At 43.5% G+C, this 13,304-nt stretch overlaps 1 protein-coding gene across 1 annotated transcript in view; it reads right to left on the minus strand.

Moving 5' to 3' along the window:
- Positions 1-13,038, minus strand: part of LOC310746359 (uncharacterized protein) — a gene marked incomplete at its 3' end in the record, with an annotated part of 33,886 nt that extends 20,848 nt beyond the window's left edge. Inside the window, exons 1-2 of the mRNA XM_083580111.1 lie at positions 13,010-13,038; positions 11,755-12,759 (exon numbers count right to left, since the gene is read on the minus strand). Coding sequence (XP_083436237.1) covers positions 11,755-12,723 — 969 coding nt within the window. The 5' untranslated portion in view covers positions 12,724-12,759; positions 13,010-13,038. The remainder of the gene's footprint in view (positions 1-11,754; positions 12,760-13,009) is intronic.
- Positions 13,039-13,304: the final 266 nt, after the last annotated feature.

The following is a 13,304-nucleotide window of genomic DNA, read 5'->3' on the forward strand; positions in this document are numbered from 1 at the left end:
AAAGGACCCCTAATAGTCATTCCCATTGGAAACATTCAGGTAGAACTTTCATATCACCTTACATCATTTTGGACACATTCAGATGTGGGTTACCAAGGCAAAAAAGCAAAGGAATAAGAAATCAATGTCTCAAATGCATCTGCAAGCTGGCTCTTCGACTCGTTTTGCTCTTCTTCCTGTTTTAATTCCTACTTAAACAACCACACTACTTAGCTCATTACTCTGCTTGAGTGGCACTCTTTGTATCTAATGGTTTATTTGGCTTGCCATCCCTATGGGATCCATAATTAACAAACTATGTATTCAATGTTAATTCAGAAAAATACCATACAGTAAGCCCAGGTTAGTAGAATTCTGCATTGATTCTCCCTGAAGTTTTGTGATAGAGCAAGCTGACAGAAAGCCTGTGGATTTCAGCTGGAAAATACTGTTTTTATTTTAACTCTTCTGAGGGGGTCTATTTGGGATGTTGTCTTTGTCTTATGTAGACCTTTTATCTCTCTTATCTGGAAAAGTATGATGTTTCGATAATATTCACAGGGACCTCATCTTCAGCCAGTTATGCATACCCTCAAGTAGGGTTGCCGTATTTCAAAAAAGGGAAATCTGGAAAAAAGCTGGCAACTTTTTGGCAATGTTGCTGTTGAGCTTTTTTTTAGTTTTAGTTTTGCTTTCTCAGACATTTAAGTGGTAATGTCCAGAAAATTCCAGCCGTATGGCAACCCTACCTCAAGCCTAGGTGAGAGCTGTAAGAAGATCTAGCTAATATGATCAAGGAAGGGGATGGAAACACCTGACCTTTAAAGCCCTAAACGGCCTCGGCCCAGTATACCTGAAGGAGTGTCTGAACCCCCATTGTTCAGCCCGGACACTGAGGTCCAGCTCCTTCAGGTGTCTTCTAAAAGTCAGATAGATCTTTATTTCCTTGACATCTGATGGGAGGGTGTTCCACAGGGCAGGTGCCACTACCAAGAAGGCACTCTGCCTGGTTCCCTGTAAGCTCACTTCTCACAGTGAGGGAACCACCAGAAAGCCCTCGACAGCCCTGTTTAGGGAAGGTTTTATGTTTGATGTTTTATCACATTTTTAATATTCTGTTGGGAGCCGCCCAGAGTGGCTGGGTAAACCCAGCTATATGGGTGGGGTATAAATAAATTATCACCATCAACAACAACAACAACATCATCATCTTCCTTACAAGGAAAGGTTGCAGTATTTAGGACATCCAGTTCAGCCAATTGTTGGAAGAGGAAGATAAAAGAAAGTACTTATTTGCCCAGTGCATAGTTAAACTATGGAATTCGCTCCCACAGGAGACATCCACTTGGATGGTTTTAAAATAACAATAATATTTTTATTATTTATACCCCGCCCATCTGGCTGGGTTTCCAGGATCGGACATATTCATAGGTCTACTCCAGTGCTGAATTTCTTACGTTGTTTCTCTTGTTTGGAGATGGTGGTGCTCATCATCCATTTTCACTCAGCTCTTGTATGAACAGTCCGTCCTTCCTCAAAACATTGCTGTTTCTGTCACCCTGGCACATATTGTGCTCCATTAATTATGAAAATCACATGGTGATCACAAACTCTTTATGTGCAAATAAAAGCACAAGGGAAACAAACCAAACACTCCTAGGCAAGGCGGCGGCCGGGCGGGGGGTTGGTTCCTGGATCTTTGAAGGCAAACTACCATTTTTCATAGCAACTTTGCTCCTTAGCTTCATTTGTTTTCTATTAAAAGTATTTCCGCCAAAAGGAGAGCAAATATCATCTATCATATACACTTTTCATTCACACAGTGCTTCACGGTCCAACTGTAAGTCATGTTGCACAAGAAAATAATTTTAAGCTGGGGCATGTAGACCCCAAGCCAATATAATTTTACAAATTATGACCTTAGGGTGACATTTCATGGACATATCTCCAGTTAACTCTCAGTTATTCCAGCACAGATCATTGGTATGAAATATGTTTTATAGTGTTCCATATAGTGTCCTATTTCACAATCTACCTATGGGTTGAGACTCTGTTTTGCTTATTTTTATCAATGGTGGACCAAAGTGAACAACTAAAGACTAGTGTTTCAACTGGATTTTGTACAAATTGAACTCTGGAGGGTGTTCTGCATTAGAAATGTGGATTTCCAGATGTAAAATATTCCAGCCCCAAATTGCATTTAATATAGAAATGTGCTGTGTTGCTATGCTTGCCCTCTTATTTCAGTATTCAGGCTGAACTTAGGATGGGAGGTGAGGCATAATGCTTCAATTGTGAAAAGATCTGTCTTTTCCACTAAGGATTGGGCACAATTTTGTCTCCTAGATCCTGTCTGACACACACCTTGCCCTGGAGTAGCCACATGGAGTCCCAGGTAACCAGTGGTGGAATGAAATAATTATCAATCAATCCATTATGTATGTTTCTCAGGGCAGTTTGCAAACATACCATAAGAACAGCTAAAAGTAGTTTTGCAAACAGTACAAATAGCAGATTCAAGTAGGTAGCTGTGTTGGTCTGACGCAGTCAAAATAAATTAAAAAAAAATTTAAAAAAATTGTCCAGTAGCACCTTAGAGACCAACTAAGTTTGTTCTGGGTATAAGCTTTCGTGTGCATGCACACTTCTTCAGATACACTGAAACAGAAGTCACCAGACCCTTATGTATAGTGGAAGGGTGGGGTGGAATTTTTCTCAGAAGGGTAGTAGGAAATGAGTGATTGATATGGTAAACCTGTTGATGACTGTTAACGACTGCAATTAGTCCTCCAGGAAAAAGCAAGGGATAGTATGCAGATGACCAAAAATAGCTTTAGCATATGTAATGAGACAAGAATCCAATATCTCTATTCAGAAATAGACTTGAAAGAGAAGTTGCAGAACTACAACTTATTACTAAACTGAAAACTATGGAGAGACTTGGTCACAGAGTATTTGTTGTGGGGGAGGAAGGGAAAGGAGAATGCTAGCTGCTTTGAGACTCCTTAGGGTAGTGATAAAACGGGATATCAAATCCAAACTCCTCCTCCTCAGCGAAGACACCCGGGCCGGTCCACCCCCACCGCACCCCCTTCCTCTGCCCCTGCATCCCTGCCTGCCCCCGCTAGCTGTGGCCTCAGACTTCCACACATTGTTTGGGGAGGTCTAAAGCTGGGATTTTCATGTGGTTGGCTGAATTTGCTTGGAATAACTCACTCAACCAGGAATGTCAGGATTTGATTACATTTTAAGCTCAAATTGATTATTTGCTGTATAACTCCAGGCCAGTCATTCTCAGCCTAAACTACTTAACAGGGTTGTTGTGATCATGGAGGAATATATATGTGACTCTGTAACAAATGAATACACAGGCAGCCCCCAATTTACTTGCATTCAATATGTGCACAACCGTGCATACTTGCATCACAGCAAACCTGGAAGCGACCCCAAAAGTCACAAAAGAGGTGGAACAGTGCAGGGGTAGAGCCAGGTGTTTGCAGGTGCCTCGGAATGTCACCCCCCCCCCATTAATGTGGGGAGGGGTGTGCCTGAAATCCATTTTAGGCAAAATTATGAGTGAAAGGCAGCGTCACAATTTTCCTTGCCACCTATTTTTCTAACAGGTGGCAAGACTCCTGCTCCTTTAACAGCTGCACAACGGGTGGAAATTCAACTGGTGAAGCATACCCCCATCATCTCTTGCGTGTGTTTGGTTTTGCTTTGCTCTTTTTATTTTAAGAAAAGGATGAATCTGTCATGCAAAACTCAAACTGTGTGACCTAACTTGCAGTCCCTTCTGCACCAAAGATATCATTTACTGTTGAGTATATTTTACTGTGTTGTTATAGATCTCTTCACTCAACCAGCTGTCTCGCATGTTGAAAAGTATTTCATCTTGTCAAACCCTTCTATTCCCCTTCCCGCAGCTTTCGCAGCCAACAAGTACACGCTTAATCAATCTCATGCCACTGTCTTGAGACTTTCAAACCATGAGCCACTGCCCAACCTCCTTTCTCAAAGAGGCAGCCAACCTTGTCCTCATAAATCATGGAACAATAATGGGCTCAACCCCGAGGATCTGGCTGAGGAGATTTCATCCAATCTCCTGCCCTGCTTTACAGGAGTGTTCTTACTTTCTTAAAAAATAAATAAAAATTAAACTTTTATTTAATGTTCAGATCAAATTCCAATGAAATGCAGCCATATGCCAAAAGGCAACTTGTTTCAAATTAAGACCTACATCAATTGGAGCACAGGACTGGTGAAGAAACACTATATAGTAATGTCAGCCTAAATAGGCCCAACCTATAAACACAGTTTATAGACGTGGGTGGCGCTGTGGTCTAAAGCATGGAGCCTAGGGCTTGCCAATCAGAAGGTCGGCAGTTCGAATCCCCACGACGGGGTGAGCTCCCATTGCTCGGTCCATGCTCCTACCAACCTAGCAGTTCGAAAGCATGTCAAAGTGCAAGTAGATAAATAGGTATCGCTCCAGCGGGAAGGTAAACGGCATTTCCGTGTGCTGCTCTGGTTCACCAGAAGCAGCTTAGTCATGCTGGCCACATGACCCAGAAGCTGTACGCCGGCTCCCTCGGCCAATAAAGTGAAATGAGCGGCACAACGCCAGAGTCGGCCATGACTGGACCTAATGGTCAGGGATCCCTTTACTTTTAATATTTATATGGCTGGTCCCCCCCCCCCCATGGATGTTATATTATGTGAAATATTAATGTATTATATTATTCCCACCCACTGGCCACATGTCTGCGGACAAAAGCCGGCTCCCTCGGCCAGTAAAGCGAGATGAGCGCCACAACCCCAGAGTCATCCGCGACTAGACTTAACGGTCAGGGGTCCCTTTATAAACACAGTTGATGCAGGAGTGGGAAGTAAAGGGCTGGGCCGGCCCATCCATGAGGCAGATTGATGCAGCTGCCTCAGGCGGCGGAATTCAAGGGGTCCCTCCGCAGGCTCGAACTCCCTCCACTTCCACTACCAGAGAAATGAGGCAAAGTGGCTTCCAGGTTCCATCAAGATTGTGCAAGAGCCCCATGAGATTGTTTGGGGGCCTCCAGGAGATAAGGGCATCTGGTCACAGCAAAGAGCAATATATGGTCGGCTTTCTAAAAACTCCAATTATTTTGCAGACATATAGTACAGGGTATGATTTTGTTTCTCATGCTAATTCTAAACACTGAAATCACATCATATGATAATGAAGAGATACGTAATTAAATAGACATTAAGTATTAGCAACCTGTCTTCCAAGTGTTTATTTTAATCACCAAAAAAGTTGTGCAAACCATAATTACTCTGTAATCATAAAAGATTTATTGCTGCAATTTTATCCCACCCTCTCTCCAAAGATCATACATAGTGCTCCTTTCTCTTTAACCTCCAACAACCCTGTGAGGTAGGTTTGGCTAGGAGATAGTAACTGACCCAACATTATGCAGTAAACTGCTAAGAAAACAACAACTGATAAGGGATTTGAACCCAAAACCGCTTATCCAACCAGTTCTCCGCCCACAATCCTTACTTGGAATGGTTAAAAAGCTATGATACTGAAAAAGAAGGTAAACTTAAGTAAGACAGGTAAGTTACTATGGGCCTCTCCACTCCCTGTGTGTTGCTCTGGGGAGTTATTCTGACCCACCAGAGCCAATTTTGGGACACAGGGAGGACAGTGGACAGGCCCCATTGCATAAGCGGAAGCCCTTTCATTAACAGGACTCCTTAGAACAGGCATAGGCAACCTTCGGCCCTCCAGATGTGTTGGCCTACAACTTCCATGATGCCTAGCTAACAGGACCAGTGGTCAGGGATGATGGGAATTGTAGTCCAAAACATCTGGAGGGCCAAAGGTTTCCTATGCCTGCCTCAGAATGATGAATCCTGCTCACTGCCCTGATGTTATTTCACCCCATTCATTTCAATGCAAATGGTGGGATGATCGTGTAATCGGTTACATCTCATTTGTAGACTGAAAACAGCAACAGCAGCAAATGCCAATTGTATTGACTGGATTGCTTTTCAATCTGGGCATGGAACAAATAAGCAAACATGGGGAATAGTCTCTAAGCAGCATACAATGAGCTCCACAAAGAAAATGAAGATAAAAATCAGTTTAAAACTGAACCATAAGAATTTCAAAAAGAATTTTAAAAGTTCTCCAGTATATGACGGACAATACCATCCCTTTCAGATTAAGTGTGACACAACCTGACATTGGATCCTCATTTGGTGAATGGAAGACCTGTCCCCGATAACTCTTACACATCTGACAACACTGCTTTGTTTTCTCCATTTGAATTTATATATATATATTAACCTAAGACATATATAGCTGCCCACCACATTATTTCTTTGGAAATAGTTCTACATGTAATATAACTTATGTTTTAAGTTTGGGGTATTTTTTTATATATTTTTTTGCCATCAATGAATTTCTTTGGATGGAGGGAGGTAAAGGCAATTCAACCTTTAAGCCCCTTTGACATTCACAAAGTGTTGCTGGAGAAGGGGAAAAAAAGTCAGCTGGGGTCTCAGCTCTGACAAATTTGCATCTCTTTGAATATGATGCTTGAAAAGCCAAGCCGCTAGATTAAATTTTGCCATGGAGAAAATGAGAACAGCTTCCATCTCCTGAGACTACTGGGAGGATCTTTATGGTTGATTTACTTTTTAAAAAATAAATAAATAAATAAGCGTTTCTTTATGTGTTTTCTCTAGCTTGTGTCCAGCCTTCCTCCATCAACCGTGCCGTAACTTCTGCCAGTTATATCAGCCCCATAGTAAGTCAACCCGGGCAGAGTACAAGGTGAAAGGATATTTCAATCTAATCCCTACACTCCCTTCTGTGTTTTCTGATTAAAGTTTGCAAGCAAACCTTGGAATAAACGACACCTGACATGACTTTGAAAATAATTTACATGGTTGTATAAGCTGGGAAGGTAAATCCAACACACCTTTTACTCATGAGAGTAGCCCAAATCCATTTATGACCATGCCAGCTACTGGGATACAGATAGGTCTTCCTACTATGTAGATCAGATGTAGATATAGCTAAGTCCAAGGGGGGAGAATAGTGATTGCATTTTCATTACCCTGACCTCCCAAAAAAAGTGCAAACCTGATTGATATTAAGGAAATCCATTTTGGTTTCCATTTTAGCATTTTCGTTTTCGTTTTCCTAATTTGCACACCCTTAAGTAGTATGCAAACCAAAATGTAGTTGTTAGCTGCTCTGAGCAGTTCTTCAACAACAACAAAATGTGCTAATAAATTTATATTTCAGGGGAAACTGCATTGCGTTAGTGAAAAGAGCGTACAGAAATGTATTACATACAGGGAAATTGCAAACAAAAACTGTATATATCACGACAAATGTGATCAAAATGTTGAAATTTTTGGTGAGAACTTTTTTTTTTAAAAAAAGTTCACAAACAGATGTGAGCTGAACCAATGGCAGAACATCTGTTTTGCATGCTGAAGGTCCTGATTACATCCCTGGCATCTCCAGGTAGGGCTGGGAATATCCCTTGCCTGAAACCCTGGAGAGCCACTGCCAGGCAGGGTGGTGACTATATTGGACTGGATGGATCAATGGTCTTGTATAGTATCAGGCAGTTCCTTCCACTGTTACATCTGAGCTAAAGGTAGGTCCTCAGTCTGAGCAGGTTGAAAACTGTTTTCATTCTTGAAGGCATCTAAGAGTGGATCAGGTCCAAATACGTAAAATGTTCAAGGACCCCACCACCACCAGTACCACATCCCCAATACTGAATAGCATATTTTTCCGTCTATAGGATGCCCCCTTGTATAAGACCCCCCCCCCCATTTTGGAGGACTCAATTTTAGGAAAATGAAGGGAGATGGTCCAAAGTTGTTAAGCCTTCCCCCCCCCCCATGCAGCTGCAGGCAGCAAACACTCCCTAGATCATTTCCCACATGTAGTGGCATTGGGGGAAGTTGCGTTCCCAGGTTGTGCTCCCACCAATGAGCTGGCTGGCGGAGCGTAGCTTCTCTCCCCCCCCCCCCACGCAACTGAAGGCAGGAAACACCCCCCAGATCACTCCTGGCTCGCTGCGGCATCGGGAGAAGCCACACTCCCACCAACGAGCTGGCTGGCGCCACACCGCTTCTCCCCCCCCCCATGCCACTATCTGTGTATTGGACGGCCACAGTTTTTTGATGTGATTTTTTGAGTCAAAAAACCTCGTCCAATACACGGAAAAATATGGTACATTTAAATCAATGTGTTTGCCTACAAAATATTCATGCTTCAGGGCCACTTCACAAGGAAGTCTATCCCCACCCCCAACACAGATATAATCTGTAGCTTCAAGATTGCAGTCCTAATGAAAATTTGTTAAGTAGGTTGTGCCCATGCTTAATCATTATTTACAACAATATCTGGGTTATGGTGCTCTAACAAGTTCATAACATTTTTAAAATGAAAGTTTTCATTGAGCTTTCTCTCTGTGTCTATTTAGTGGAGTAAGTAAGGCACAAATTGCTGGTTTTTATGCTGAATTGCTATTAAATTAGGGTAATTCTCTAAAGCATACTGACCTTCCATGAAAGTTAGCACCAGTCACTCATGTGAATATAGAGTGAATATATACATGCAGAATTACAGGATTTTCGGGAAGGAATGGTCATAGAGTCATAGCATTGTAGGGTTGGAAGGTACCACAAGGGTCATAGAATCATAGAATCATAGAATCATAGAGTTGGAAGAGACCACAAGGGCCATCAAGTCCAACCCCCTGCCAAGCAGGAAACACCATCAGAGCACTCCTGACATATGGTTGACAAGCCTCTGCTTAAAGACCTCCAAAGAAGGAGACTCCACCACACTCCTTGGCAGCAAATTCCACTGTCGAACAGCTCTTACTGTCAGGAAGTTCTTCCTAATGTTTAGGTGGAATCTTCTTTCTTGTAGTTTGGATCCATTGCTCCGTGTCCGCTTCTCTGGAGCAGCAGAAAACAACCTTTCTCCCTCCTCTATGTGACATCCTTTTATATATTTGAACATGGCTATCATATCACCCCTTAACCTCCTCTTCTCCAGGCTAAACATGCCCAGCTCCCTTAGCCGTTCCTCATAAGGCATCGTTTCCAGGCCTTTGACCATTTTGGTTGCCCTCCTCTGGACACCTTCCAGTTTGTCAGTGTCCTTCTTGAACTGTGGTGCCCAGAACTGGACACAGTACTCCAGGTGAGGTCTGACCAGAGCAGAATACAGTGGCACTATTACTTCCCTTGATCTAGATGCTATACTCCTATTGATGCAGCCCAGAATTGCACTGGCTTTTTTAGCTGCCGCGTCACACTGTTGGCTCATGTCAAGTTTGCGGTCAACCAAGACTCCTAGATCCTTTTCACATGTACTGCTCTCAAGCCAGGTGTCACCCATCTTGTATTTGTGCCTCTCATTTTTTTTGCCCAAGTGCAATACTTTACATTTCTCCCTGTTAAAATTCATCTTGTTTGTTTTGGCCCAGTTCTCTAATCTGTCAAGGTCGTTTTGAAGTGTGATCCTGTCCTCTGGGGTGTTAGCCACCCCTCCCAGTTTGGTATCATCTGCAAATTTGATCAGGATGCCCTTGAGTCCATCATCCAAGTCGATAAAGATGTTGACTAAGACCAGGTCCAAGACAGAACCCTGTGGCACCCCACTAGTCACTCTTCTCCTGGATGAAGAGGAACCATTGATGAGCACCCTTTGGGTTCGGTCAGTCAGCCAGTTACAAATCCACTGAGTGGTAGCATAGTCAAGACCGCATTTTACCAGCTTCTTTACAAGAATATCATGGGGCACCTTGTCAAATGCCTTGCTGAAATCAAGGTAGGCTACATCCACTGTGTTCCCTTCATCTACCAGGCTTGTAATTCTGTCAAAAAACGAGATCAGGTTAGTCTGACATGACTTATTTTTCAGAAATCCATGCTGACTATTGGTGATCACAGCATTCCTTTCTAGGTGCTCACAGACTGTTTGCTTAATGATCTGCTCCAGAATCTTCCCTGGTATTGATGTCAAACTGACTGGGCGGTAATTATTTGGGTCCTCTCTTTCCCCCTTTTTGAAAATAGGGACAACATTTGCCCTCCTCCAGTCTGCCGGGACTTCGCCTGTTCTCCAGGAATTCTCAAAGATGACTGCCAGTGGTTCTGAGATCACATCTGCCAGTTCTTTTAATACTCTTGGATGCAGTTCATCTGGCCCTGGAGACTTGAATACATCTAGACTAGCCAAGTATTCTTGTACTATCTCCTTAGTTATTCTGGGCTGTGTTTCCTCTGCTGAATCATTTGCTCCAAATTCTTCAGGTCGGGCATTGTTTTCTTTATCGGAGAAGACTGAGGCAAAGAAGGCATTGAGGAGTTCAGCCCTTTCTGTGTCCCCTGTTTGCATTTCACCATCTTCTCCTCTGAGTGACCCCACTGTTTCTTTGTTCTTCCTTTTGCTACGAACATACCCATAAAAGCCTTTTTTGTTGCTTTTAACCTCTCTAGCAAGCCTGAGTTCATTCTGTGCTTTAGCTTTTCTGACTTTGTGTCTACACGTGCTGGCTATTTGTTTGAATTCCTCTTTGGTGGTTTCCCCCCTTTTCCATTTTTTGTACACATCCTTTTTTAATCTTAACTCAGTTAAAAGTTCTTTAGATAGCCACCCTGGCTTCTTTAGGCACCTTCCATGTTTCCGTCTCATTGGTATTGCCTGAAGTTGTGCTTTTACTATCTCCCTCTTAACAAACTCCCAGCCATCATGAACTCCATTTCCTTTTAGTATTACTGTCCATGGGATCTCACCCAGCACTTCCCTAAGTTTTATGAAGTCGGCTTTCTTAAAGTCAAGAAATTGAGTCCTAGTATGCTTGGTTGCTCCTTTCCGCTGTATAGTAAACTTCAGAAGAGCATGATCACTCGCGCCCAATGATCCTTCTACTTCTACCCCACTAACCAGGTCATCAACATTGGTTAGGACCAGATCTAAAATGGCTGTTCCTCTTGTTGCTTCTCCCACTTTCTGGACAATGAAGTTGTCTGCAAGGCCAGTGAGGAATCTGTTTGACCTTATGCTCTTGGCTGAGTTTGACATCCAACAAATATCCGGGTAATTGAAGTCCCCCATTACTACTATCTCCCTTCCTTTTGCATGCTTGGCCATCTGTTCCAGGAAGGCATCATCTATGTCCTCCGTTTGGCTTGGGGATCTATAGTAAACTCCCACAATGAGGTCACTGTTATTCTTCTCTCCCTTAATTTTGATCCAAATGCTCTCACTTTGGCTTTGAGGTTCTAAATCTTGGATCTCTTCACAGGTATACACATCCCTGACATATAACGCCACTCCTCCTCCTTTCTTGTCTGGTCTGTTTCTCTGAAATAGATTGCATCCCTCCATTATTACATTCCAATCGTGGGACTTATCCCACCAGGTTTCAGTGATGCCTATTATGTCATATTTAGTTTGCTGTACCAAGAGCTCAAGCTCATCTTTTTTATTTCCCATGCTTTGCGCATTAGTGTACAGACATTGAAGTCCATTAATCATTCCCCCATGTCTCTTATTTAAGGATTTTTTCCTCCCACCACTAGGTCTGCATGCTGTTTGCTCCATTCGGTCTATGACATTTGGATGATCATCTTCATCAATTGATAGACTCCTACCTTCAGGAGCACTGTCTCCCTCCCCCACATTAGTCAGTTTAAAGCCCTCCTGATGAGGTTTCTGAGATTTTTTGCAAAAACATTCCTCCCAACCGTTATGAGGTGCAGCCCATCGCTTGCCAGAAGTCCATCTTCAAGAAACTGCAGTCTGTGATCTAAGAATCCAAACTGTTCCTGTTTACACCATTTGCAAAGACAGTTGTTCACTTCCACTGTTTTTCCCTCTCTCCCTGGGCCACGTCGTTCAACTGGGAGGACAGATGAGATGACAATTTGTGCATTTAATTGCTTCAATTTCCTGCCCAGAGCCTCGTAATCTCTTTTGATCTTCTGGAGGCTATTGCTTGCAGTGTTATTGGTTCCCACATGAACCAAGAGGAAGGGGTATTTGTCAGTGGGTTTTATGATTCCTTGCAGTCGTTCAGTTACATCTTGGATCTTAGCCCCGGGGAGACAGCACACTTCCCGAGACATCTTGTCAGGCCCACAGATCACTGCTTCTGTTCCCCTGAGTAGGGAATCCCCTATCACCACTACACGCCTCCTCTTAGGTCTGGTCGGGGTTCTTCCGTGAGCTGTCCGTTCCAAGGTCGCCTGCACATTCCCTGAGGACTGACTTTGCTGCTCGTCTTCATATACCTGATCGACTGTAATGAGGGAGAAATCCTCAAATGGAGTCTGCTCTTCGTCTTCCATGCTAGGGGAGAGGACCTCAAAGCGATTGTGTATTTCTAAACAATCAGAGCGAACCCTGGGCCTCCTACTTCTTTGAGTCACGTTTCTCCATATATCTGGCTCCTGTGTTGGTGAACTAGCCTCCTTCTCAGGGGAGTCCCCTGTCTCCTCCTTGGTGGAGACGTTGTGCTCTGTTGCTTCCAAGAAGAGCTCCAGCTCTCTAATTCTTTGGAGCATAGCTACACGTTCCTCCAGTTGCTGGACTTTGTCTTTTAAGAGGGCAATCAACATGCAATTGCTGCAGGTAAAGCTGCCTGCAACCTTTGGCAAGATGGCAAACATTGCGCAGGAACCACAGGCGACTGCAGCTGTTCCCTCACCCTCCATCTTGAGAACGTGTCGTTGGGGGTGACTACAGCGGTCCTCCATCATAAAAAGCGTGAAGACAGGACAAATAAATCCCCCCCAAAAAACCTAGGTCTCCCCCAACAAACGTTTGAGACTAGCTCCCCTAAATCTAAAAGATGGATGAAACTGCGTGCGCCTAGTGGCGCGCGCCGCTGCCCTACAAGCTCTGATAAGCTCCTCCCACAGCTAATCACCTACCTCAACAGAAGCCCTGCCCCCTCTGACCTTTGCACAGGGAGAGCAGCTAATCAGCCACAAGAAACACACACAAGAAAACCCTTTTTGTTCCTTCTTCATCTAGTCCATCCCCTGCAATGTAGGAAACTCAACTAAATCATCCATGACAGATGGCCATCCAACCTCTGCTTAAAAACCTCCAAAGAAAGAGAGTCCACCAACACCTGAGGGAGCCCAGACCACTGTCAAATAGCTCTTACCATCAGCAAGTTCTTCCTGATGTTGAGTTGGAATCTACTTTCTAGTAACATGAAGTCTTTGGTTAAGGTCCTATCTTCCAGAGCAGGAGGAAAGAAGCTTGCTCCATCTTCCATGTGTCAAGC

Source organism: Podarcis filfolensis (assembly GCF_964270895.1).
Source record: "Podarcis filfolensis genome assembly, chromosome: 1".
Lineage (NCBI taxonomy): Eukaryota > Metazoa > Chordata > Lepidosauria > Squamata > Lacertidae > Podarcis > Podarcis filfolensis.